At 38.4% G+C, this 23,636-nt stretch overlaps 1 protein-coding gene across 2 annotated transcripts; it reads right to left on the reverse strand.

Moving 5' to 3' along the window:
- Positions 1-1,851: 1,851 nt before the first annotated feature.
- On the reverse strand, positions 1,852-22,400 carry LOC122642814 (sphingoid long-chain bases kinase 2, mitochondrial). 2 transcript variants are annotated; one of them, XM_043836418.1, is made up of 12 exons: positions 22,187-22,400; positions 22,020-22,096; positions 20,346-20,399; positions 20,177-20,236; positions 8,093-8,170; positions 7,906-7,952; positions 7,757-7,797; positions 7,477-7,561; positions 7,280-7,394; positions 7,037-7,159; positions 6,806-6,906; positions 1,852-2,443 (listed from the first exon to the last, which is right to left on the reverse strand). In XM_043836418.1, exons 1-12 carry the CDS (start codon positions 22,308-22,310, stop codon positions 2,314-2,316), a joined length of 1,035 nt encoding a protein of 344 aa, XP_043692353.1. In that variant the 5' UTR covers positions 22,311-22,400; the 3' UTR covers positions 1,852-2,313. The 2 variants fall into 2 exon arrangements, with proteins under 2 accessions (XP_043692353.1, XP_043692361.1); XM_043836426.1 differs by having other exon boundaries at positions 2,310-2,443; positions 7,029-7,159.
- Positions 22,401-23,636: the final 1,236 nt, after the last annotated feature.

Here is a 23,636-nt window from a genome sequence, read left to right on the forward strand (position 1 = left end):
GAAAAATCTTCTAATTCCTAATATACCATAAAAAATAGCAAGTAATATCAATCTCTGAGAGTAGAGTTTTAATTACAAATTTCGATAATTGAGATCTAGAAATAAACTCATAAAGTAGATGAAGCATAGAAGAGGCATGAAGATATACTCCGTTCGAAGACCTAATGGTCTTGCTACCTATTATGCTTACAATCCCATGACAAAAAGAGATGTCAATCATCTTGAACTTGTATTACAAAGATAACATACAACATTAAGGACTAAGTTTCCCTCTATCCATAGAGAGCAGTTCACCCACCTTCTCAGGGTTCACAAACCCTCCTAGGATTTTAGTATGTTCCAAAATACCACCCCGATACTCTTTTCTGCCCTCTACCGCCCTGCGATGAATGGGATCCCTTGCACCGTGTGGATGGGAAACTCGATCCTAATATTAATATCCATAAATTTTGAAAGTCTTCCCCGTGCAAAAACTAATATAAATACTTTTAAACTTTGGTTGAACTGAAATGGATCACAATTATTTCTACAGCTTACTAAAATTATTGACTATATTCATCCAAAAAAAAAAATTTATTGACTACATTATTATTAGACATAACTAAGAATTTAGCAACAACCTGAGAGGTAAGCATGCCATTTCTAGTAAGAGGACATCCATTTATCTTGAAAATAACTCTGTGACAAAGGAATTTGTGAAATTACTCTTGAAACGTAGGTTAAAAAAATTAAATTTATTAAATTAACAGTCCATGTACTCACTCACCTTAAAGTATGCAGAATGAGAAAGTAATTCTTGTGTAGACTATAATTTTCAATTTTTGGAATCCAAGGATTAGTCCACATGGAAATATTGGCCCCATATCCCCTACTTGTCAACACACCAATTTTTTTTTAAAAGGATAACACTTTAAGAATACTATTCCAGACAATTGAACCTCTTTTCCTCCACACAATTGGGTCTTATAAATTAGGGCTGCAACAGGGTCGGGTTGGGCTGACCTTGATTGGCCCTAACAATGGGAGGGAAGGGAGATGCATGAGCTGGCCTAGCTGGGAAGAAAAAAGAAGAAAGAACAGGAAGGAGGGAAAGGAAAAAAGAAGAAAAAACAGGAACACGAAGATAGGGTCGGGTTGGGTCGGGAGCAACAACATTATCCACAATTTGCCTACCCTTTACAAAACCTGCTTGAAACGGAAAAATAATATGATCCAAGTTAAGGCCTTAACCAAATAGCAAGTAATTTTGGTACTAATTTATAAAATATGGTACAAAGATTAATAGGTCTATAATCTTCTACAGTTAGGGGCTTTTCATGTTTAGGAACTAAAGTGATTACGGTATTTTTTTACCCCAGGTAGCAAAATATGATTGACAAAAAACAACAAATTTAAGAATAACCCAACATGAATAGAAAAAAAGGACCAACCCACCATCATGACCTGGAGCATATCAATTAAAATCTCCCAAGCACTCAACCCAAAACAACTGAATTCATTTATTATGCAAATGGTTATCTGATAAGCATATGTGAATCTAATCCATATTTTTAACCATCTAATTGCATATTTCTGGCTCTACACCATGAGCACATCTACAACAAAGGATCTTCAAGGAAGTGAAACCAAGTTTTACACGCATTCATATATTTCTCTCTTTTCCAATGGACACTCTTTAAAGTATGATGTGTCCCAGGAAGACCAGAAAAACGAAATTGTTAATCTCACAATGCCTGTAATGTCATAGACCAATACCTGACCAATCAAATGTTATTAATTTTTCACGCTTGTTTCATAGGGTTCGAGGGTGGATTCCTTAATATGTTACCTGGACTTGGCAAAGAATACGTCTGGGTGTGGAAAATATTCAATTTCTTGCACTCTTATTGGCTTACATGATGTAGCGGACATGGGTACAGCTCATAATTTGGTTCCCATCTTCTCAATACCTAAGATCCCACGAGCCCAGTTAAGATAGGTCAGTGAGGATGCTTCAGAATCATTGCTGTGCTAGCAGAACCCTTGAAGAAAAGAGAACTGAGAAACAGGAATCAGAAATCTGATTAGTAGCAGCCCTTTTCGTTTAGTCCAGTTTCTTGTATTTTCGGATTTTCCTTTACTTCATCTTCATTTCTCATGGTAAAAATAGTATAGCAGCCACCTGCACATTGAAGAAACACTCTGGAACACCGAACCCATCTACTCAGCAATGTACTAGCACAAAGATCAGTGTCCATGTTACAGATGTATAACTCTCAAGACAAGAAGGGAGAATGACTACCCAGTCAATGCAATTGTCTTCACGACTGATAATTAGCACAGCATCTCAATTGCAGCGGGTAAAATGCTAAACTTCATTGGAAGAAACCCTAGATGTTCCCCATCAGACTGCACGTAGATGCTATTGCTGCCTACAATTTCCTCGACTTCAATAGTCAGTGCACTGCAAGAGCAACAGGATGACAACTCCTAAGTGTAAGGATATCAAATACCTGGCATGACAGCCTCATGTAAATGTATTCACCAGAGATCTCTCTTGTTGGATATGGAATATTGTGAAGCAAAATATTTTACGAAGACAAGACAAATAGCATAGCACAAAATAGTAACTTCAGATAGTAGTAAAGAAATGAAGATAAATATCACATTTGCCATACTTTTCTGCAAAAATCCAAGCTATTTGGCTTAGTTATGCAATTATTGTTGGTATTTGTCAGATTGATTTCAATTTTGATTTAGTTTTAATTTTACATCCAACCAACCAAAGCCTGCTTATGCATGCATGCAGAACACAACAACCAAAAATAAAAATGCCCCATAAATACAAGAGAACTGTTTTCTCTAGATGTTTATCATATGTCTAAAAAGCAGTAAAAATTTTCCAATCTCATTGTCCACACAGAATTTCACAAGGGGAGCACAGTACACATTTTTCTATTTCTATATTAGGAACCTTTTGTTTGTGCATATGCATGATTTAAGTAGATTTAAGGGATTGACCTTGGAAGGATCCAGGAGCAGCACATCCAAAATTATGGAAATGATACCATCAACATTCAAGAACCATATACTGTACAAGAAGAATGTGTGTCCACATTTAAGTCATGTAAATGCTAATCCACAGAATAATGCAGACCAAGGTGGTGATCTGCTATGGTGGGCTTCACAGAGAAAGCAATAGAAGAGTTAGAGTTGCAGGGGGAGAGAAGAAATCGCATTAGAAAAAGGGGGGGTGGGGGTGGGGGTGGGGGGTGGGGAAGGAAGAGTGCACACGTGCACAGCCCTTAGGCTACTCAAACCATAAACTCAATTCATTCTTCACATCTGTCTCCAACGATGGGGATTACATCATATATAAAGAGAAATAAAAGGCTCCTAAAAATAAAGACTCTTAATTACTTCGTAAAACATAGATTAACTCAAATAGAAATTCAATAAAACTCAAATTGAAAATTTCCCTATCAGTCTAATAGTGACCCCAAAATAGAAGATTACATATCTTTCCCCAATAAAATAAATTCTAAATATCCTACTGATCCAGAACATGGTTGGGAACCGGTTCATCTTGGTTTGGAAACCCAACTAGGTTTGGGTCGGTCCAAGGTAGTGTATCTGCATCACAGAATCTACCTCTTGCTCTCATTCTTTCTTTGATATGACTGTAACACACTAAATTTGCCTTACAGCAAGTAGGACGATAATCCTTCAAATTGCACAGCTCTTACAATACCAGCATTTTTCTGAGACCTGTGTGGATCGATAGGTACTGAATATAGTTCAAGGAGAGAGAAAGTAGGCAACTCAATCGATGTCCAATTTTACCACAAAAAAAAAAAAAAATCGATGTCCAATTGAATCAGAGTAGGAGGGACAGAACCAAATGATGCAGATTTCCAGCAGAAAGAAGAGGAAGAAAATTTTTTTCCTGCAGTTTGGTTTGGATTGGTTCAAACCAACACCTGCGGCTCAAGATTGTTTCAAGTTAAACTCAATTTTCAGTCCCAAATGGGTTATACAGGTCATGGGCCAAGTATTTTTGGGATTTCTACACTAATGGGCCATGCATATGAAGGATTTGAGTTCTATACGAGATTAGGTGTCAATTTCAATTTTCTAAGTTTGTGTCTGTCCGAGGCAATGTAATAAATATATGTACAGAAATAGTGCGAATAATTCGGCGAATGTGAATTTCACGAATTATTCGCCCAAATCGGAATTGGACTCAAAGATTCGGAAAGAATCACGATATATAGAGATTTACCAAATTATTCGCAAATAATTCGCCAAAGCCAAATTTTATCCAAAATATTCAGTCATTATAAAAAAAAAATTTTAAAAAAAAAAACTCAGAAACCCTGTTTTTTTTGTAAACAAAAAAAAACCGGATTCGGGAATTAAACAACTAAACTTATGATTGCCCAAAAAAAGATAAAAATTAATTATCCAGTATGTAATTCTTGGTTAGAAGTCTTTTTTTTTGTAGAAATTCTTGGTTAGAACTTAGTAGTCAATAGCAAAAAAAATTGGTCGAGTAATTGTATATTTTTTTATTTTGTTGATGGTTTAAAACCATAGAATCGTTAAGAACAAACATTTTGGCACACATGACTCAATAAAATATCCATGATCAATTCAAATTGTCTCAACTTGAATTTTATGTAAAAGACATGACCTAATGTTTTAATCACAATCATATGGTCAAGGTTTATCAAGGAAAAAATTATATAGTCATGAACAGCATGTCAGTCCAAAGTATAACTTAAGATCCTTATAGGGAGATCCTATTGGTTATGATTTTTAATCTTTGTTATGCTTTTTGATTAATGAAATAAATGTTATCCCAATGTTTATATCATTTATATATTATGCACACATGATAATTGCTTGATAATGTTAAACATGTACTACAAATATTAAAAATAGCGTCCGAATTAATTTTTTTACACAAATAATTCTCGAATCCGAATTTTATTTTGTCCACTTTTTTGACCAAATTCTTAAATTAACAAAACGAAATATTCCGAATAATTCCAGAATCCGAATTTGCTAACTAGGATAGGGCCTCACATAGTCGAAAGTAATTTTGGCTTTGTGCCTTTCTGTAGTGATTCTGTATACTCCCTGCTGTGGTGATTCAGTAGGAAGCCTCGGGTGGTGATTCCAAGTTGGGGTACTGGTGCGATGCCAACCTTGTAGATAAGGTAGTGAAAGCTGATCATATTCCCTTACCTGATTCTCTATCTATTTCTTTTTCTTCAGTCAACTAAGGTCTGTTTCCTGCACTTCTTTCCTGCGCAAACCAGTACTAATCTGTTCTTTTAGTTGCATAATCTGATCTCAAGTTTGCTAACTCTTCTGTTCTGTTTGTAGAACCAGAATCAGTCCATCAAGTTCAGAAACTACTTGCTATAATGATTCTTAAATCTCAGTTTTCTGAACCTTCTGTATCTGTGGTTGGTAGTTTCTATTTATTGTTTGCTGTATTTAACACTTTAACCGCTGGCTATTATCTTCTTCAGTTACTAATTTGGTTTTCTTCTTACAGTTTCAATTTTCCATCAGTTACTAATTCTGTTCCAGCAATACTTTTTAATTCTGGTTGTAATCTCTTGAAGTTTCTATTTTCTGTTTTATCAATAAATCCAAATTTCATCTTCTGGAAAGTTTATCACCTTTACTTTCTAAATCTGATACTTCCTATTTTAGTAGTTTCTAATCTTGGAAGTTACAAATCAAGAATTACCAATTCTGATTCTGACTTTCTATTTGGGTTTCACTTTCCTAATTTGAGAAGGGTTTCATATCTTTGAATCTAACTGTCAGATCTCAGACAAACTTTTTGGGTTTGTTCTCTATACTCAATAGACTATTTCAACCAGAATTTGGACCCCATCTGATCCGTTTTGATTGAATTATTTGAACTTCTCTTTTGCTAGTTTTGGTTCCTATCCTGCAGTTCTGGAAGACGCACAAGTTTTGTAACCCTAAACCTGTTAGGTGAGTTAGAACCTCCTTTTACCAAATGTCTACCATATCCACCTTGAAGGCGGTTATAGCAGGTCATGAGGAATACTAAATGTTGGCCATACCTACCATCAGATTGATATAACAGCCGATGAGGAATTTAATCGACACAGTATATGATTGATGAACATTAACCTCAATTCTTCCATTCATCTTCTGGTTTGTGATGAAGCATATTTAAAGGCACTACCACCCGGGGAAGCAAGGTTATCAGAAGGCTAAAAGCTTCAGTGACATACTGCACCAGAACATTGATGCAATCACTTTTTAAGTTAAATAACCTATCCTGGGGATAATCTGTACTTAAGAATCTGCTTTAGTTCACATTCAGATATAACTAAAAGAATAGGATAATAATAATGGTATGTATTCTCCATGGAATCTGGTTTCTGCCTTGCAAGGAGATACGCATTGCAGTGACCCTATGATTGCTTCAAGGAGCTCACAGCTCACAAGCATACTCCCTACCATAAATTGGATGCTTCCCCCCTATTTTCCCAGGTGTGGAAAACATTTCAAAGGCTTTTGACCAATTTTAAATATTCATTCTGATACATGGCAAACTCTGATTGAGCTGAAATCTAACACATGAATTGAGACCGACATGGACATGTCCATAAAATTTGAGTTACAACTAAAATGCAATGTGGGAAAAAAAACCCTAGGCCTCTAGAGATATTGTCGTGGACATGTCATGTCCATTTTAATACAAAGATGACAGCTTAAACAAAACATTTGATATAAGAAAAAACTCCATCATTAAAAGAGAGAAAAAATTTACCTTCTTGAATACACATTTTTCTCTGAGAGGTGTCTCCCCTTGTACAGCTTATGCAGTTTAACAATAAAATCATACCATTTAAAGTCCTTGAGAATGACAACCTAGCATAGACAATGTAATGCAGGAGTCAAGTTTAATGGCAAAAACATTATCTTTTTTAAAAAAAAATCAGGGGTATTGAGTTGATACAAAAGTCAGTGAGGACAAGATGGTTTAGGAAAACTGTTCGACCTCAAAATTTCCATTGCGAGGGTCTGCGTTTGGGGTTATCTTCATGCCACCACCAAAGAATTTTCCATTGCCAATGCAAAGGGCTGTTACGTTAGGAAACATTTCCCACTCTCCCCCATTGATCTAGAGTAAATTACATTCTATGAGGTTAAAGGAACACCAAGAAAATACTAATTAATCAATCACATAATCCAGACGCACAGTCAATGAACTTTATTGGTCAAGAAATTCAGAACCACTAACCCTAATCTTGAGATCCTGATTATTGTGCCCAATAAAGCTTCTCAAAGTACCAAAAACGTAACATAGACTTCCAAATCTTTTGTACTTAGAAGCATAGTAGCCTGCCTTTGCGCTCCTGCAGACTTCCACAGAATATAGTTGTGAGACATTTCAAATTTAAAGTGGTGTTCATAAGCACAAACTGAAGATAACCTTACAAATGAATATCAGCATCATTTATAAAATAATGGGGTTCGCCACTTCCTTTACTAATAACGCCAACATCTACACGAGATTTCAACCCTGCAAAAGACAATCATTTTTTCAGTATAAAAACGATAATTAAAGGTATATGAAATACTAGCTTCTTATAGATTAGGCTGCACCAAGAATAAATATAGAGTACATAATACATTATACAGTATTGGTGGCCATTCATCTATCAAGGATTAAGGAAAGAGGAAAATAGGGGGTGGAAAAGGCAGAAAGTGAAATAACCTTTTGCTATGCGCTCAACAGCTTCACGAGGGTCATTTTTCCTGATCAAACAAGTTACAGAAGGATGGTGTCATTCCATTGGAGAGTCATTAATATTCAACTTCATAGTTCACAACAAAAATAACAAGGTGATAGCAGCATCAACCAACCAGCCAAATGTCCTAGCAAAATCAGATCCAGTACCCAAGGGAATGAGCTGTTAAGAAGGATAGTATAATCACACCCTCGTTCAAGCAATCTAAATCAAGCAGTTTACATGCGCATAAGCCAAAAAAAAAAAAAAAAAGAACTAGAATTCTAGTCACCAAAATGTGCTGGTATTTCAGAATCACTTACACCAAGAGCAGTCGTATGTGTAGGACCCCGGTTTTGAGCACAAACAGGTTTCCCTGCCCAGAAGAAGCCATTCACAACCTGCCAATACGAGCAAAGGTGAATCTGGGGGGCTTCGATCTATTAATATCTAGTTATCCTACTATTGAAAATAGTAAGATGAGATCTCCTGGTGAGGTCAAAAGTAATGAAAGCTAAGCACAAGCCAACATGAAATTTGTAGCCGAAAAGAAATTTTTGGTGACCAATATAGGGGTCAACTGAACTGAAGCAAATTGAGTATAGAACAGTGAAAGCACCCAAGCGGTAAATCTAACCACATAGTCAAGTACCTAATACTAGAATACCTGTACACCATATGCGGCCAGAATGCCTGTATCCAATGTGTACCATATTGGTACAGTCAAGGGAAATGGCATGGCCTGGATCTGTGATGCAGATAAGTCACCTAAAGGGTTTATTTTATTGGAAATAAGCCTTGGGGTGGGTTATGTAGGTGTTGGGCCTTCGATTCCAAGGGTTTTCTTTGTAATGGGCCGCTTTAATGGGCTTAAAATATGGGTAGAAAGTAGGAAAATGGGATTTACTCATTAGTCTAGTTAGAATCCTATTTTGAGTCAGTTTCTGAGTTTGTTTATGTTATCTTATTAGTTAAGGATTGGGTTAGGCATTTCCTTTTTAGTGTTTGAGACTGTTTTTGAGTCTTCTATATGAGTTTGTAAGTTGCTACAGCCTTGTACACGAATTTGATTAATGAGATTGAGAAAAAAAAAACATAGCTTTGTGTTTTGCTCAGTGAGAGTAATGTGGTCCTAGATAGGTAGGAGACCTACTAGGAGCCAAACAACATGATCAAATAACAAAAGGGGCTGCTGGTTCGAATGGACAGCACTAGGATTTAGGTCAATTCTAGAGTTTAGGATGGGAATTTGGGAACGGGTCTCATATGGCTTTAATGGGCAGGTCTAGGGGGTCAATATGGTATAAAAATAATAGGATTTGAGAAGGTTTTAAAATTCTGCAATTCTGGACAGAATTGAGTTGCAGATTTTAGGTTTAATGGAGTGGGGGAATGGAGGGGTTGTACTGGAGACTAAGGGCTGTATTTAAGGTCGAGTGTAGGGAGAGGTGTGGAGAATATAGGTTGGAAGTATGGTTCAAAATTGATGGCCAGATCTGTAGTTATGAGGGAGTCCTAGTTGAGGTAGGAGTTGCAGGTTTAATGGAAATTAGGGTTTGATGGATGGAGGGGGGTGTGGATTAGGTTAGAGGATGAAGAGGGGAAGGATATATGTAGGAAACTAAGATTACTTACTAGTTTGATCTCCTTCAAAGGCAGCAGCAGCAGCTTGAAGAAGCTCGATTGAATAAGAAGAAAGACCTCCCGATCTATAAGATGCAAGGAGTCGATTGGAGTCCACCAATCCCTTCACCTTGATATTACTGACAAGGCATACTCACGATGGAGCAAAGGCAGCAAGCATAAAGCTGAGTTTTTATTAATCAAAATTCGTATCTAACGCTGGCCTCCCTTACAAACTTATATAGAAGACTCAAAAATAGACTTAGACACTAAAAAGGAATGGCCTAACCCTATCCCTAACCTATTAGGTAACTTAAACTGACTAGGAAACTAGAATACTAAAGGAAATAGACTCAAAACATGGCTGGACTTATAGAGTCCTAATCCAACCCAACCTACATCACATGACCACTTAAGCTGTCACATGACCACTTAACCAAGTCACATGATCACTTGAATTGAACCAATTGGATGCAACCAATTTGAACCGGTTCAATTAAAAAACATAAAAATAAACTAAGCATTGGGCTAATCCCGTATGCAACCTATATACCCATATTTTAGGCCCATAAAAGTGGCCTATTACATTAGAAACCCATGGGATCAAAGGCCCAACATGTATGTACCCCAACCCTAGACTTATTCCCAATGAAACAAACCCTATTTGGTAACAAATCTGCATCAACTCTCCCCAACTTGAAAAAATTCGTCCTCGAATTTTGTAGTGATGAGGGGAATCAACAGGTGATCAGCAGCTTTGACCATCCCCAAACAGAATTCCGGTGAAACAGGGACATTAGGAATAAAATCTTCAAGGCGTGGAGCTTTCTCTTCGAAGAACCATGGTGGCATAACAAACTCTATGTGTTCCTTTTCTGAATCAACAACAACTGTGAATGTCCTATCCATAGAGTCTTCAGTGTTAGTAACCTTCTCATCTAATGCTTGAGACACAAGCTCCACCTCTTCAAGAACAACATCTTGAAGGTCATTGTTCTCCTGTGGAATCACCTCTTCATTTCCCGTTGTATCAGCATAAGGACTTAGGCTCTCTTGAATGAAACCCTTTTGGAACAACTCTCCGACATGCTTCTTGAGTTCATCATGCTCTGTAGGATTCATTTTGTAAGCTGGCAGATTTGGTAAAGTAGAACCAGGCACCAAATCAATTACATGCTAACTATTTCTCAGTGGGGTAACTTGTTTGGTAGCTCCTTTGACACTACATCAGAAAAATCATGCAATAACTCCTTAATGGGCTGTGCTAACTTGACCTCAGGCTGGGCAGCAACTTGTTGTGTAACCACGTCTAAGATTAGACCTGAATCATGGCTGGTCTGCTCAAATTCCTTCTGTGGTACAACTAAGACTTTACTCTCACAATCTGTCCTCTTCTGGTTGGTGCGCATAATTTGTCGTTTGCGCATCTCGAAGGGTAGATTAAGAGGATTTAGAAGGATCTGTTGTCCCTTGTGTTGAAACACACACTGATTTTTTCTTCCATAAATAGCAACATAGTTGTCATATAGCCAGAGTCTTCCCAATAACACATCAGTCATTTGCATTGGGATGATGTCGCACCAAACCTCTTCAGCATAATGTTGGAGTTGTAAAGGAACATAACACCTTTCATTTACCTCTAATTTGTTGCCATTCAGCAGAGCAACCTTGTAAGGTAGAGGATGCTTTTCACGCTTCAGATTGGCCTTCTGCACATATCTTTCAGAAACCACATTAACACAACTGCCACTATCAACAATAATCTGAGAAGTGCGTTCTCCAGCCTTCATACGAGTATAGAATATGCATCTACGTCTCCAATCTTCACCTTCAGTTTCAACCATCAATATACGTGCTACAACATGTACTCCTCGGGTATCTTCATAATCTTCACCCAAGTCTTCATAGTAATCAGCCCCATCATCACTATCATATGAGGGTAGGGCAAATAAGCCTTGTTCATCTGGTGGAGGTGGCAGAACTGGAATGCCATATACATCCATGTCTCTGATACCAATTAATGTAGTCCTAGATAGGTAGGAGACCTACTAGGAGCCAAACAACAGGATCAAATAATAAAAGGGGTTGCTGGTTCGAATGGACAGCACTAGGATTTAGGTCAATTCTAGAGTTTAGGATGAGAATTTGGGAATGGGTCTCATATGGCTTTAATGGGCAGGTCTAGGGGGTCAATATGGTATAAAAATAATAGGATTTGGGAAGGTTTTAAAATTCTGCAATTCTGGACAGAATTGAGTTGCAGATTTTAGGTTTAATGGAGTGGGGGAATGGAGGGGTTGTACTGAAGACTAAGGGCTGTATTTAAGGTCGAGTGTAGGGAGAGGTGTGGAGAATATAGGTTGGAAGTATGGTTCAAAATTGATGGCCAGATCTGTAGTTATGAGGGAGTCCTAGTTGAGGTAGGAGTTGCAGGTTTAATGGAAATTAGGGTTTGATGGATGGAGGGGGGTGTGGATTAGGTTAGAGGATGAAGAGGGGAAGGATATATGTAGGAAACTAAGATTACTTACTAGTTTGATCACCTTCAAAGGCAGCTGCAGCAGCTTGAAGAAGCTCGATTGAATAAGAAGAAAGACCTCCCAATCTACAAGATGCAAGGAGTCAATCGGAGTCCACCAATCCCTTCACCTTGATATTACTCACAAGGCAACCTCGATATTACTCACAAGGCACACTCACAATGAAGCAAAGACAGCAACAAAGGCAGCAAGCATAAAGCTGAGTTTTTATTAATCAAAATTCGTATCTAATGCTGGCCTCCCTTACAAACTTATATAGAAGACTCAAAAATAGACTTAGACACTAAAAAGGAATGGCATAACCCTATCCCTAACCTATTAGGTAACTTAAACTGACTAGGAAACTAGAATACTAAAGAAAATAGACTCAAAACATGGCTGGACTTATAGAGTCCTAATCCAACCCAACCTACATCACATGACCGCTTAAGTTGTCACATGACCACTTAACCAAGTCACATGATCACTTAAATTGAACCAATTGGATGCAACCAATTTGAACCGGTTCAATTAAAAAACATAAAAATAAACTAAGTATTGGGCTAATCCCGTATGCAACCTATATACCCATATTTTAGGCCCATAAAAGTGGCCTATTACATTAGAAACACATGGGATCAAAGGCCCAACATGTATGTAACCCAACCCTAGACTTATTCCCAATGAAACAAACCCTATTTGGTAACGAATCTGCATCAGGGAGAGTATGGTGAGATGTCATTGGTGAAAGGCCGTGGGTGAGAGACCCGAGTTTGAGAGAGTAGACTTGAAGTTTACGATCCTCTTGTGAATTGGTTACCACTTGTGACTGGTCTACATTAATTTGGTATCAGAACCATGGAGGGAAGGCAGATGGAGTCAAAAGGTTGTTGAATTCTACTTTCCATAATACTAGTATGGTGAGTTAGCACTTGTGAAGGATGATCATGCAAGTCTGATTCGACATCTCTATCGAATTCGTGGACGAGTTTTTTTTTTTCCAAGCAGGGGAGAATTTATGCAAATAAGTCACTTAAAGGGCTTATTTTATTAGAAATCAGCCTTAGGTTGGGTTATGTAGGTGTTGGACCTTTAATTCCATGGGTTTTCGTTGTAATGGCTCTTTAATGTGCCTAAATATGGGTAGAAAATAGGAAAGCAAGATTTACTTCATTAGCTTAACTAGGGTACTGCTTTGAGTAAGTTTCTTTCATTATTTTAGTTTCCTAATCAGTTTATGTTACCTTACTAGTTAAGGATTAGGTTAGGCCTTTTTTTTTAGTGATTGAGTCTATTTTTAAGTCTTCTATATAAGTTTGTAAGGGCTACAACCTTGTACACGAATTTGATTAATGACTGATAAAAAAAAAACATAGCTTTGTGCTTCGCTCTGTGAGAGAGTATGTTGAGATGCCACTGCTGAGAGACCAAAATACAATGAGAGGCCGTGGGTGAGAAACCCAAGTCTGAGAGAGACTACCCTATCTTCTTCTTCCCTTCTTCGATTTCTTTTTTTTTTTTTTTTTTTTTTTTTGGTTCTGAAATTTCCCGCAAATCTGAGAACCGATTGAAGTATTTAGAGTAAATTACTCAAGCCTCCCCTGTACTAATGCTTAATTACACTGACCACCCCCGAGGTTTCACAAACTATACTGACCAACCCTACTTTTCAAAACCTATTACTCATGGCCCCAAGAGGCTGACGGTGCTAAAATAATACGTGAGTTGCCAACTTTACCCTTTCCATTACACACTTAAAAACTAGGTATGTTTGGCTCATTAACTTCCCCGCCAGCAAGGGTTTGGTTCACATAGTTGCAAAAGTCATACCTGCAAAAACCACCTGCTACAGACTTCCCTTTAAAGCAAAAATAACTCAAATTTGCATATTTATTTGCAAATAAAAATGTCTTCATCAGGTGTCAATGACAGAAACTCGCGGTCATTGAAATTTGTAACCGTAGTTGTGAGTGTCGTAGAAGAGCTGCATTGAGGATTTCAGAGTCTGATCAGAACATGAACAAGCTCTACTACTGCTGTTCCGACAACTAGTGCGGGTACTTCTCTTGGTGTTTGCCCATAAATGAACCAAGAGAACCGGGGTTTAACATAGATGGACCTAGAGTTGTGCAGGAATGTAGCCCTGAATTGCAATTTGCAACTGGTAAAGGAGGATGTTCACAGTTTGAAGACAAAACTGAAACGGCTGTGATGCAGATTTATTACCAAACTGGGCTTCTTTTCTTAGGAATAAGTCTAGGGTTTGGTTATATACATGTTGAGCCTTTATTCCCAAGGGTTTTCTATGTAATAGCCCACTTTAATGAGCCTAAACTAGGGGTACATAGGTTGCATACGGGATTAGCCCAATACTTAGTTTGTTTTTATGTTTTTTAATTGAACCGGTTCAAATTGGTTGCATCCAATTGGTTCAATTGAAGTGATCATGTGACTTGGTTAAGTGGTCATGTGACAACTTAAGTGGTCATATGATGTAAGTTGGGCTGGATTAGGACTCTATAAGTCCTGCCATATTTTGAGTCTATTTCTTTTAGTATTTTAGGTTCCTAGTTAGTTTAAGTTGCCTAATAGGTTAGGGATAGGATTAGGCCATTCCTTTTTAGTGTCTAAGTCTATTTTTGAGTCTTCTATATAAGTTTGTAAGGGAGGCCAGCATTGTACACGAATTTTGATTAATAAAAACTCAGTTTTATACTTGTTGCATTTGTTGTTGCCTTTGCTCCATCATGAGTGTGCCTTGTGAGTAATATCAAGATTGCCTTGTGAGTAATATCAAGGTGAAGGGATTGGTGGACTCCGATCGACTCCTTGCATCTTGTAGATCGGGATGTCCTTCTTCTTCAATCAAGCTTCCTCAACTTGCTGCTACTGCAGATTTGCAGATCCGGTGAGTTGCTTGTTAATTTAGTTATTCCCTTCATCCTCTAACCTAATCCACACCCCCTCCATCCATCAAACCCTAACCTCCATTAAACCTGCAATTCAATTCTGTCCAGAATTGTAGAATTTCGTAACTCATCCAAACCCTAACTTCTTTATACCAAAATAACCCCCCTAGACCTAGCCATTAATACCCTATAAACCCCTTTCACAAAATCTACCCCTAAACCCTAGATCCTGAAAACACACCATTTTTACAAGGCCTCTAACCCGAAACCCTAGATTTCCAACTTCATTCAAATCAATCCAAACCTACACCAATAGACTCCTAAAAACCTGCACATCATTACCAAATAAAACCCTAGCTCGAAACCCTAACCCTAATTTCTGTCCTATTTAGCCTAAGCTGCCCCAATCGGCCAGCCTTGTTAGGTGAACCCATTACCCTGGCTCCTAGTGGGATTACTCCTACCTAGGACTACATCAGGCTGGAGAAGGTTGTTGAAACAATAAAGATTGGGGGTCATATAATGTTAGCTTTGGTGGTTGTAGTGTTTATTGTTTTCACTGTGTTAGAACATCAGAATCCTATAACCAGACTAGAGTAAACAAAGAAAGAAGAAGAGAGGAGGAGGAGTACGCAAGTTTCAAAGGTGGGAGAGAACCTGCGGCTAGAACAGAATGTTCTACCGCAGGTCTGTCCCTTTTCTATTTATAATTAAATCATAATAAAAATAGGACACAAAGGACTCAAGAACTGATAGAACACAAAGGAAAAGACCAAACTGCCCCTAACACTAATACTTCAACACTCCCCCTCAAGCTAGAGCATATATATCACCCATGCTCAGCTTGTTACAACAAGAACAACAACTATGAGCAAATAGTGACTTGGTAAACACATTAGCTAGTTGATCAGACAAAAAAACAAACGGTGTCTCGATCAACTTCTTCAAAACGGCACTGCGAATGAAGTGACAATCCACTTCAATATGTTTGGTCCTCTCATGAAAGACCAGATTACTAGCAATATAGATGGTTGCCTGATTGTCACAATACATCTTCATAGGAGTCATAACCGGGAAACCCATCTCAAGAAGTAACGGCTGAATCCACATCAACTCAACACACAACTCTATACTCTGCTTCAACACTAGACCTAGCAACCGTGGTTTGTTTCTTGCTTTCGCCACGTAACTCGGTTCCCGTGAACAAAAGTACAATACCCTGTTGTAAACCGATGATCACTAGCCGAACCTGCCCAATCTGCGTCAGAGTGCGCAACTAACTCTATATGTCTATTGGGACGATAAATAAGCCCATTTCCAGGAGCACCCTTTAAATATCGAAGAACCCGAACAGCTGCATCCCAATGAGACTTACAAGGGAATTGCATGAACTGACTGAGAACCCCAATAGCAAATGATATGTCTGGCCTATTAACAGTCAAGTATATTAACTTCCCAATCAAGCTTCTGTAGGAGTACACATCTTCAAGAGATTCACCATCATCAATCCCAAATTTTTTATTAGGATCCATAGGAATATCCACTGGTTTTGCAGCAAGCATACCAGTATCAGTCAAGAGATCAAAAACATACTTTCTTTGAGATAAGTTGACCGCCTTTCTGCTTGTAATAACCTCAATCCTAAGAAAGTAATGAAGCTGGCCCAAGTATTTGGTCTGAAAATACTGCTGTAAATAATCCTTTACCTCCTTAATGCCACCCTCATCATTTCTTTAGACAATGATGTCATCTACATAGACAACAAGAACAACCAATTTCTCTCCTTGGCGATGAACAAACAATGAATGCTATGAAAAACACTAAGAAAAACCATAACCAGTCACAATAGCACTAAACTTCTCGAACCACGCCTGAGGGGACTGTTTCAGGCCATAAATAACCTTGTGCAACCTACACACTCGTCCACCTTTCTCCCCCTGACCAACATACCTTGAAGGTTGTTCCATATAGACCTCTTCGAGTAAGTCACCACAGAGGGAGGCATTTTAAATATCTAGCAAGAATAAAGGCCAATCAAAATTTACAGCCATAGAAATAAGCAGGTGAACTGAATTCAATCGTGCCATAGGAGAGAAAGTCTCAAAGTAGTCAACACCATAAGTCTGGGTGTATCCCTTAGCTACCAGCCAAGCTTTAAGCCACTCAACAGAACCATCAGAGTGATACTTAATAGTATACACCCACCTACACTTCACCAGGTCTTTGCCATGAGGTAAATCCACCAACTCCCATGTATGACAAGTCAATAAGGCATCCATTTCCACAGCCATGGCTTTCTTCCAGGCAAGAATAGCAAGGGCCTCAGTGTGGGTGCGAGGAATGGTATAAATAGACAGTGAGTGAGCAAAACTATGGTAACAAGATTGAAGATGGGAGAGGGACACAAACTTATCAATGGGATATGCAACCAAGGATTTTTGGGTGCATAAGCCTTTACCTTTACAAACGGCAACTGGCAAGTCATCTGGATCAGCTAGTAAGTCAGGAAGAGCAAGTAAGTTAGGATCCGCACCAGAGGTTGAGGATGGTACAGGAAGAGATGAAAATGGGCCAATAGTATTTGTATTGGGCTGCCCAATATACCTCTTGCGCTGATACACCTGCAATTGGGGGGGCTAAGTTGCAAGCAATCTGGAGGAGATGCATAGACGGTTGAATGACGGGGATGATTCCCTGCCCGTCTAGCGGAGCTTACTTTAGGTCGAATACCATTGATGAGTTGCAGATAATCAAGGTTTGGTTTGTCGAAGAGGGACGAGATGGAGATAGAAGGTTGAGCAGTACCTCAAGCGGGCGAGGATGCCTTCAGGTCTTCAGCCACGGGGGAGCTTAGGTCGTTTAGTGGGATGACTTGTAGAAGGTTAGGGTTTGGGCGATGAGGTGCACAAAGCTCTGAACCATATTTTTTATGCTTTAAGGTTAATTTGGTAAGTTCATTCCATTACCAAGGGTAGACTTGCCATTTGAAATTTTTATTCCCATCTGAAGTAAGCAATTAACAGCAATTGACTACCAGAAGGGGCCTTGGGTAACAAATTTTATACAGTATGGGTGGTTAGTGTAGTTTGTGAAACCTCGGGGATGGTCAGTGTTATTAAGCCCAAATACAAGGGAGGTTTGAGTAAATTACTCAAGTATTTACTGTTGTTGGACTTGAAGTTTGTGATCCTCTTGTGGACAGGTTACCACTTGTGACTGGTCTACATTAATATGGCTCCAACCATGTCAAATTCCTTTCCAACTTAAGATAAAAAATTTTTAAAAAAAAAATTTTGACGAGTAAATCCTTTGATAATGATCTAACTAAGAGCCTCTTTGGCATCACTTTTCATTTTCATTTTGGCCTATTTTAAAAATAAAATAAAAAATTCATTACTAAAATCCATTTTGATCAAAAATGAAAAACTGTTTGGTAACTACTAAACACAATAGATTGTAGAATGAAAAATAAGTTTGGTAACTACCAATGTATAAATAAATTTTATTACATTTTTTAACAAATGGGTGAAGAAATTCTCTCATCACCTATCTTCTTTCCCAAATCAAACTTTCAACGGTAAAAATGAAGAGAACCAGAGTTCCCAAATCAACATCCCACGATGTTCTTCAACTACTGCAGTATGCCTAGGACATATTGGATTTATTATCTTCTTGTTAATGGTTCATTGTTTGTCCCACTCCATGAGATTGAGATTGAGATGGGTTCCGGTGGGTTGAAGGATCAGAGATGGGTAAAAGGGCTAGGTTTCTTTGGGTTCACAGATACACAACAGCAAGTAGTAGTGAATAATAATGGGTTGATTGACTCAATGGTGGGTTGTTGATCAGACGTCGTGCTTTGGTTTTGAGTCAGCAGAGTTCATTCACAGCCCACTCTTTGGGAGGATGCCACCTGTTTCTGATACAGTGCCCCCATCCGTTACAGATCATAGTTTCGATTTGGGTTCCTCCTCTTATTTCTTCTGATTCATTTATAATAAATATTGTAACCTCATCGTCTGCTGCGGTTTAGGTTTCGTCTTTTCGTTACTGACCGACTCTGTTACTCCTTCATTCTAATATTCGTCCTTCCTTTATCGTGTTTTATGCAATTTTGCATACAACCCCCCCCCCCCCAACACTTCTTTTACCTTCTTCCTGAAACAATCAACAGTTATTGGGTTTTGGCATAACTAATTTGAATTGGTGCGAGGTGAGCTTGATCAGCAGCTCTAACAAACATTGCTCAGGGTGCAAAAAGGGCTGATATTTGACCGTGTATTAATATATATATTATACTTCTCATACGGCCTTGTCTCGACTGTAGAGCAGCTTCACAGACTTTAGACTGGAAAGATCATGGATTTCTTCAGTTCCGAACTTGGACTGGGGGAATTGCAGGGAACGGAGGGTGGGTGAGAGCGGGGGGTTGGTTTGGGTTGCAGCAAGGGGTGGGGCCGGTGGGGTTCCAGCAAGAGGAGGAAGAAGAAGGAGGAGGAGCCGGCGGGTGGGGTTGCAGGAAGAAGAAGACGAAGAAGGTTAGGACTTGTCTTCTAATTAAAGAAGAAGTGATGCTTCTACCCTTGACTTTGGAGCTTTATAAGTACATGCTCATTAAAGTACCGAAAAATTACTAAAATGAATTTTTGGGCAAAAGCCATAATAAGGTCTCAACTCTATTATGGTTTTTCTATTATTTTGATGTTTTGTAAATAAAAATAGGGTCCATAAATTGTACCAAACACTTGTAAAAACGTTTATGTCAGAAAATTAAAATGAAAAGTGATACCAAAGAGGCCCTAAGATTGTTTGGGAAAAAGCTCTACCGCTTACATATCTACATATGTTATCTCAGTTAGTTAATTTATTATTTAATATCACTGTAGATATCAGTCTTAACTTCTAAATTTCCACTCATGAAGTAAAGAGCAAAACAATCAAATTGATTTAACAGCACAATCCTTTGACTTATACCAACTCCAATACCTTGAAAGTAAAATCTTCACAATAACCCTTTTCTCCTTTATTATATTCTTTTTTCCTTTTCAATCTCGGCAATTCTCATACATGCATTTGATAGTTTTTTATTGTTCTGTCCATAAATGTACACAGGTCCATCAGTCCATGCATATAGAAGTAACATTAATTAAATACTTAGTTACTTCATAAGCATCTTTGTGTGGTGAAGTTTGTGATTATATTTTAGTAGTTCTCCTTATTAATGTTCTAACCCACTGTTCAATTTTACATTCAGGCATAAAAAATGCAACTAATTTGTGACATTAGAATGTTGTTCCAATTATGATAAACATTGTACTGAAACATATTCAAAATGATAAAAAGAAATGTGAGACACCTCATGAAGAGTACCATCACCACCAACTGCTATCACAGCATCAGCACCCTCCCGTATAGCCTGTATAGTGTATAACATCAGAGGAACCACAGCTTCATGAAACCAAGTGCAACTGAACTACTGTGCCCAAACTAGACTCATCAATATTACGTTGGAGGAAAATATGTACCTCCCTAGTTATGTCAATGGCATGTGAAGGACCTGAAGTCAGAGATTCACATACCTGGCCACATTGTTGAGAAACAATTAGGAATAGGAACACATGGAATCTCAATAACATATCTAACAAAACGCTGCAGAGAAATAACAGACACATACTAATGGTTTAAACTGTATTAACCCTTGTCAAGGTTTATCAAATTACTGTAAACTCCATGGAAAAATACATGATTTGTGCAATGGTGTAGCAAACAATGTTGCCAAATTAGTTTTTTTTTTTGTTTTGACTGAAGTCGAAAGTTTAGATGAATTATGAAGCATCCAGTTGGAGTTAATCCTCATCACCAACCACTAGACTATTGGTAGAAGACCAAGTAGTTGAGTCCACAAGTACGGAGCTAAAAACTCCTGAGATAACCTAAATCAACTAAGACATAAGGACTCTCGATTCAATGAAGCAAGAAACTCCTTGTTTTAACTTCCAGAACTCTAAAACATTATTCCAATAAGGTACACCTAAGTTACACATAATGGCAAAAACAGCCATTACATTTACAAATAGAGAAGTTCACTTAGCAAATTCTAACCTTGCATGATGTGTTAGTGTCTCACTTTCATTCTTCCTTTCTGTTTTCAACTTCCAAAATTAACTCTATTTGAACAATATGGCTGGCTGTTACAAAGTCACTCAAACCCAATTGGAATGACTAAATTGTGTACTTGGCCATTATCATGTGAACAAATAAATTACAAACATTCATAAACCACTCAATAATAATTAATAAGTCTCTTGATTAGGGACATTTAACATTATATTTATCATGATCACATAAATCAGCAAACTAATGATTTTGTGTGTGTACATGTCTGCTCAAGCAAAGAAATCATTAAACTGTAAGGGGAACCCTATCACAAAGTCAATTTAGGGCCATCACTTTGGCTCATCACTTTCATATTGTGGAGCAAAAAACAGATGGCACTCAATTCCTATAAGAGCTAATTGGGGCAGGGAGGTCTCAATTCTGGCTTAGATGCCGAGCATCATTCTTGAGATTCACAGTATAACGACTGCCCTGGTGTTTCCTGGTTTACAAAACAAAAGGATTGTAAATATGTCAGATTTTCTTCTTTTTTGCGTGTGTACATGTGTTACATGACTGCAAGCAAAGAAATCATTAAATTGTAGGATAAACCCTATCACAAAGTCAATTTGGGGCCATCTTAGTCAAGAGCTGGCTCATCACTTTCATATTATGGAGCAAAAGACAGATGGCAATCAATTCCTAGAAGAGCAAATTGGGGCAGGGAGATCTCAATTCTGGCTTAGATCATTGTTCTTGAGCTTGCCAGTATAACAACTGCCCTAGTGTCTTTTCCAGATTTACATAGCAAGACATAAGGATTGTAAATATGTCAGATTTTTAACCACTTCCCATTTTTCAATGGATTAGCTCTTGCAACATCCACTCCAGAAATCATTTTATAAACTAAACTGAGATAACAGTGGGAGCGAATATTATGCTTTATTAGTTAAAAATCTTTAAGTACGCCTCAGAAAACATATGAGTCTGCTCAAACTTAGTGGGCAATACCTTCAAAACAAACAAAATCACTGTAATGTATTGGAGATCGCCTTGAAAACAAAGAATCCTATGATCATTTATAATCTGAGAGGGACACTCACGTTGCAGTCAATACCGAGACGAGACCTGAGATAAGGCAGTAATTTCTTCCATTCTTTACCTGTCCTGCCATTGGCACCTGATTTTGAACATATAAATGAACAACTCGAATTCTCAGAAACTGAAGCTCATTAGGCAAAGTATTAGAGATAGCGAGATGGAGAGCAACCTCTGGGATTGACGACGAAAACGAGATCGCGTCCGCATGTGGAGGCTTTCCTGTAACCCGAAGGGTCCAGTGGGAGATCCGGCACCATGGAATAATCGGCCCTGAGAAACGAGGGTTGCGCCATTGCTACGACCACTGCCCTATGAACCGTCAAAAATTCCTCTCTGCCACTTCGGTCTTGGAAGGTGTATTTTATTGCTTGATTTGCTTCTTCTTTAAGAACATTTGGAGTTTTCTACCTTCAACTTCAATGCTCTGACCGTAGCTTTCGATAAAGTCAAAATAATTCGAGAGTTGGCGACCTGCACGGCTCTCTTGCTCAGCAGCTCATTAATGGCGATAAGATTTGAGGAAAAAATTGATCAAATTTGCGGTAACTGTAATCACAGACTCACAGTTAGGAAGAATGATCGGTTCAATCGGGGGTGATTCGCCTGATTTCTGAGCCCTAAGATCTAGCCTATGGGCTATAGAACTTCGATCTCTATCATTGTTTTAGAATACTCATTTTAGAGCAGGTCCATGGTTTTAGTGCACGGTATCGACCATCTTCAAAATCGATACGGTATCTGTATGTATCGGTTGTATCGGACAAATTTACCCTTGGATTTATTTAGAAATGATTTTTCTTGACTATTTTACCCCTTGTCCGTAGCTTTGTACCGTTCCACCGATATTGTCTTGGTCAAATAGTGATATCAGTCACCTTCAAAACCGTGCAGTATCAGCTGTATCTGGCGATCTGAGATCGACCATGAGCAGATCCAAAATGAGAGTAAAAATATCTCATGGTCACTTTCCATTTTCTTCCTCCAGTCATACAACCAGATTTTAGCAATCAGTTCAAACGTCTATTCTTATGGCACCTAAATCCTTTGCTCTTTTTTGCAAACCTTTGTATATGGTCTTTGCTTCACATTCTTGTGAGCTTCCTACGAAACCAAAATCCATCGTAACAACACCAACATACATCTTTATTACAAGCAATAATTGATGCTTACTTAGTCTCATTAGTCCCTGTAATGAAATTTCCATCACAAATTGTTATACCCGTACCCCGGGATATAATTAAATATCATTTCTTCTCGTGACGTGTAGATACCGCTGCCATGTATGCTGGTGACCTGTTCTCCATGATGGTCAAACCTAGCTACAAAATCGTTGACCACAAGACGGGTTTGCCTGTGGAGGAAAGATTCCTCAACCGCCGATGGGGAAAGTTCGTGGACGGCGACTTGCGACTACCCTCCAAGTACCAGCCGGAAGCGAGGAGTTCGGAGAGAGCATCCTGGACCGTCACCTCCTGGATATTTCGTTCGGTGATGAGCTTAGCGTTGCCGTGCGAATCGTCGGGTCATGGGTAATAAACCATGACAGGGGGAAAAGTAAGTTCTAGCCTCAAGTCTTATTAATTATTCTTCCCTTGTAACCTCGAAGTGCGGGTCCGGGC

The sequence above is a fragment of the Telopea speciosissima genome, chromosome 1 (genome assembly GCF_018873765.1).
Source record: "Telopea speciosissima isolate NSW1024214 ecotype Mountain lineage chromosome 1, Tspe_v1, whole genome shotgun sequence".
NCBI classification, from domain to species: Eukaryota; Viridiplantae; Streptophyta; class Magnoliopsida; order Proteales; family Proteaceae; genus Telopea; species Telopea speciosissima.